The 5,439-nt window shown below is 39.8% G+C and overlaps 1 protein-coding gene across 1 annotated transcript; it reads right to left on the reverse strand.

Annotated features, from left to right (window-relative positions):
* Positions 1-650: 650 nt before the first annotated feature.
* On the reverse strand, positions 651-2,669 carry LOC121405668 (muscarinic acetylcholine receptor M3-like). Its single transcript, XM_041596563.1, has one exon. It carries the CDS (start codon positions 2,444-2,446, stop codon positions 1,088-1,090), a length of 1,359 nt encoding a protein of 452 aa, XP_041452497.1. The 5' UTR covers positions 2,447-2,669; the 3' UTR covers positions 651-1,087.
* Between the last annotated feature and the right edge of the window lie 2,770 nt (positions 2,670-5,439).

Here is a 5,439-nt window from a genome sequence, read left to right on the forward strand (position 1 = left end):
CAATCAATTGGAAATATTCTGTTGCAATTTTACAATTGATAGATCAATTTTAACTATCAAATCAGATTATACTGCTTGTTTCAAGAAGCAGATTAGAAATCAATCGGCAATTTGTCATAATTTCAAAACCTACGATCGATTTGGGGGCCACAAATAGACTTGCAATTGATTGCAAGTTTCTTGCAATGCCCCATAGACTGAAAATTAGACTAGATGGGTAGTAGATCAATTATGGAGTAGACCAAACGGCTTTTAGACAAAATTAATAGACCAAATGGATTTAGACTGTAAACCAACTGCATGTAGAGTAAAAACTGCGTGTGAGGGGGGGGGGGGGACGGCAAGGGCAAAAATCGAGACGAAACTTTGGTAGCATCTTGGTTCGTTCTTGAGATAAAATTTCCAAGGAAAAATTGTATATTTCAATTTCCTTCCATTTTTAATGGGTTTTTTTTTCATTGTTGTGCCTCCCCCAACGGTTTATTTCCAAATCGTCTTATGCCAATTCATCCAATTGCCAACTCGTCTACCACCATTTGGTCTATCATCAGTTTGTTTACTCACCTCATGGTCTACTTTATTTAGTCTAATGCCATTTTGTGTCATAACGAGTTGGTCCAATAGCCATTTAGTCCATGTACCATTTGGTCTATTTGTGCGCAATGAATAAAAAGAAGATATTTTTAGAAGGTATTAGACCAACTGATTGATAGACGAAATGGTAATAAGCGAACTGGTGATTAAACAATTAAATGTTGGTGGACGGAATGGCATTGGACTAAATGAAGGTAGACCATGTGGTGAGTGGACGAATTAGCAATTTACACCCCCGGCCCCCACCATGCCCGCCACCATGTCAACTCCCAATACACCACTGAAGATATAGCTAGCAAAAAGAGATGTAATCTAATATTCTTTCATTCAGTGTTCCATGATTTAGAAAATGATATAAGTTTACAAATTGTTACTTTCTATTCAGTCATTGGATCAAGATATGATTCGGCTCTCAGTAGACTCACAGTGGTCATGTTATTAGTGTTATCAGCGCGCAGTTCAATAGTGGAGCGCTGTTTTACGAATGATCTTATTACTTTTGTTGGGTATTACGATACCTCTGTCTGATTTGTTCAACTGTTGAGCTTGGACGAACTTCCACCTGCATGGTTGTTCTGAAACATCGGCACTTTCGAAGCCCAAGCAGAATAATGAAATTTCTCCTGAAGTGAACGTTGGTGGCGGCGTATAAGAAAGGGTTGATGAACGAATTACACCATAAGATATTATTTACTATTTCCCAAACAAGATCCGATATGCACTCGTCACAAATGGCGTTGACGATGTTTGCAATTTGATATGGGAGCCAGCACGCAATGAACACTGACACTAGAATTCCAAGGACTGTCGCTGCGCGTCGATGACGTGCGAACTCCCGTTTGCGTTTCTGCGCTTCTGCGACGCTTTTCAAAGTCTGTGAAAGTTCGCGGTCACGAGGCATCGTTTGATAGTCTTTGACATCCCCGTTGACAAATGATGATTCGTTGACTTGTTCTCGTAGTTCATGTTTCGAATCAGATGTGTTTACTAGACTGATGTGGGATAAAGAGACCGGAGACTCAATAGGAGATGGCAACCGGTTCATTTCTACTATATCTACATTCTGTTCTCGTTTAGATCGTGTCTTCAATTCACTCAAGCCCTTTGCGCGTTTTCTTATTTTAATATAAACGGCGATATTCAGACAAATGATGATTATGAGAGGTATAACAAACTCGCAAATCAACTGCGCGATTGTAGCGTAGACGTTGTAAGCCATGTCTAGTTCACATTCTTTACTGAAATCGACGTTGCGTTCACCGGTGAAGTACGGCCAACCGACCGCAAGGATGGTGTAGACAACCGCGGTTGAGACCCAAAGGATAGTTATCGTCACCAAGACACGCTTCCGCGTTTGGAAGGTCTGATAATGGAGTTTCTTTGTGAGCAGCCAGTAGCGATCGAGGCTGATGAGGATGATCGTGAATACGGACAACAGCGTGGCCGTGTTGTCGATGATCAGCCATATTTTGCAGAAGACTTCTCCAAGAAGCCAGAACTCCCCGCCAAGCCACTCGTTCCACGTGATCCAAGAAAGGTTAACACTGAGAACCACTAGTCCGATGATGAAATCAGAAATGGCGAGGTTTAAGATGAGCAGGCTGGCGACGCGGCTGTTGATGCGGGGATCCTTGAAGAAAGCCACCATCACGAGTGCGTTGCCGAGCACCGTGGCGATCGTGATCGTCCCCACGACGAGCGGTACGATGACCAACCACGCGATGGAGGGTTGATAATCTGTGATGTCATCGGAGGTCGTATTGGATGATGACGTCATTTGATCAATGATCGGTGTCACATAACCTCTGTCGGATTTATAGGTTTGACCGTAATAGGCATTAGACACTTCCATTGTGGTTGCTGTCAGTCAATCTGCTAAAAAGAACATGAAATGTTATGCAATCAGATGAAAATTTTATCTTGGACACAAACACTTTTTTTAAGACACGGGGACCTAATTTTGGGATGCCCAATTTAAAAAAAATAATTTCACCAGTTTATTTCCAATTCGTTTAATGCCGATTCATCCACTTGCCAACTCGTCTAGAATCTGTCTACTATCATTTGGTCTACCATCAGTTTGTCCACTCACCATATGGTCTACTTTATTTTAGTATAATGCCATCCGTCTAATAACCAGTTGGTCCAATAGCCATGTAGTCCATATACTATATGGTCTAATTAAACTAAAGTATTGATTGTGCAAAATGAAGGGGAAAAAATGGGTATTAGACCAACTGCATTTATTACACGAAATGGTAATAGATAAACTGGTGATTAGACGAAGTGATAATTGGACCAAATGGTTGTTAGACGAAATGTTCAGGGGCCGCGGAACCGGGGGGGGGGGGGGCTGGGGGGCTTCAGCCCCCCTACTTATTTTCCAAAACCGTGTACAAAAACGTAAAAATGACCATATGATTGTGATTTTTTAGCATGGTAAGCCCCCCCCCCCCCTTTGAAAACCGTTCCGCGGCCCCTGATGTTGATGGACGGAATGGCATTAGACTAAATGAAGGTAGACCATGTGGTGAGTAGACGAGTTGGCAGTGGACGAACTGGCAATTAACCATTTCACCAAAGATGTAATCTAAATCTTTCAATGATACAGAAAATCACGGCACTGGGAAGCGAGGTACTGCGTATGCTATACACCATTAGGCAGCTGCCCCATGGAAATCAGAGGGGTGGTTGGGTTAGTTTTTTTTTTCAAAGCCTGCACCCCCTTTTCAAAAATAATTTGCAGTGCCCTGTAGAAAATGCAAAAGTGCTCCCATGACAAGTTGGTCCCTCAATTTTGTGATTTTTTTTCAAAATATTTATGCGTCAGATCTTGTCCCCCCCCCCCCCCCGGAAAAATTCGTACGGTCATGAATCTATATAAATGTGTTTACATCGTGTAGCCCTAATGTCTGTCTCTTATTTACTTCATGAAACACGTCCTAGACCGTGATATATTGATTTTGTTATGCCTCCCATCCGAATTATTATTAAAACATGATTATTGAGTTAGCAAACTCGTAGTATTTGAGAGGGGTATGTTCAAATATTTGTTCGCTGGTGTAAACAAGGTCTTATACTCAGGCGCGGATCCAGGATTTCGTAGGGAGGGGGGCCCAAATTCGACCTGATTTTGGCGCCCCTGTGTACTTTTCGGAAAAATGGCGGCCCCTCCCTCCCCAGGCAATCATAAGTGCCTTAAATGCATGTTAAATTATCTTATTTCATAGGCACATGAATCAGGGGCGGATCCAGCTTTCGCCAATAAAGGGGCCCAATTTTTTTTTTTCAGCCATATTTTCCCCGATCGGCCGCTCGAAGATTTTTTTGGGGTTTGTTTCTTTGAAGGGGGTAGTCTTACAAGTCACATCTTAGCTTTATTCTTTAAATCAACATAAATGTATAATATCATAATCTTGCGAAGCGCGAGCAATTTTTTTTTTAAATTGCATGAATTTTTTCCTAAAATTTGAACTTTCTGAAAAAAAGATGTGCCTGCAATAATTACTGCGAACGCGAAGCGCGAGTAGAAATTTGTGATAAACGTTTTGAACTGATCGGAAAGGTAGGCCTACCAGTCCTGTTAAAGACTGCATACAGTTAGCCACGAAAACGTGATATATTTCAACAATCAAATAATGCGAGCGCGAAACGCGAGCTGAAAATTTTTGACATTTCTACATAAAAAAATTTAATTATTTTTTTGTAATCATGAACAGGATAGCTATACAGTATTACTTAACAATTGATGCGAGAGCGAAGTCCGGGCGGAAAAATTCTAAATTTGCGAGAATTCTAGAATGCGAGCGCAAAGCGCGAGCAGAAAATGTTTGTATACGTTTTGAACTGATCGAAAGGTGCCTTTTAAGGACTGCTTGCATTTAGCCATGAAGACATTACATATTTCATCAATCAAATAATGCGAGCGCGAAGCGCGAGCTGAAAATTTTTGACATTTCTACATAAAGAATGGAAAACTTTAATACAATATACTTATTACAGAAAAAAGCAATTCGAATCTGTACTGATTCCCAATATTTATCACACACAAATCCATTATCCCATAAACTAAAGACTCTAACAGTATTTGACATAATACACTTCAAAGTTTACTACTTATGTTTAAGTACGTAAATAACATGCTCCCACCTTCATTCCACAATTTTTATACTCTTAATACATCTATTCATTCATACCCTACCCGTTACTCTTCAAATTTCCATTTAATCAACCCCAAACTGCTTATTGCGCAGAGATCCATCAGACACCATGGTCCAGATTTGTGGAACTCTCTACCAGCAGAGTCTGTAAAACAATCTTCGTCTCTTCACTCATTTAAGGCTAACGTTAAATCTATGTTATTATCAGAATATTTGAAGTAAAATTTCTGTGTCGTATCCTTTTTATCGTGAATTTATTCCTCCTTCGATTTAGTCATCACCAATATCTTCATCATGACCACCATCATCTCCATGGCCTTCATCATCATCATCATCATCATAATAATCATCAGCATCATCATCATCATCATCAACAACAACAACATCATCATATCACCGTCACCCTCAGCTTTATCATCTTCATCTTCACACTATGATATTGCATGAATTCATGTTTCGTATTTGAAAATATATGCCCATTCTGCTTTATAAATGTATTAATTCAATTAGTATAAGTTTGGGATTGTCATTTTTTCAAGCAATCTGCTTATGATGACAATCCTTCTCCTGCAAATTGTGAATATCATATAGTTAATAATTTTGTCTGGAATTATTTTTCTAGTACTCTTTATTTATGATTCATGCCAAAAATGCTAATATTATGTTATGAAAAATGTATTATACG

This window comes from Lytechinus variegatus, chromosome 19, assembly GCF_018143015.1.
Source record: "Lytechinus variegatus isolate NC3 chromosome 19, Lvar_3.0, whole genome shotgun sequence".
Lineage (NCBI taxonomy): Eukaryota > Metazoa > Echinodermata > Echinoidea > Temnopleuroida > Toxopneustidae > Lytechinus > Lytechinus variegatus.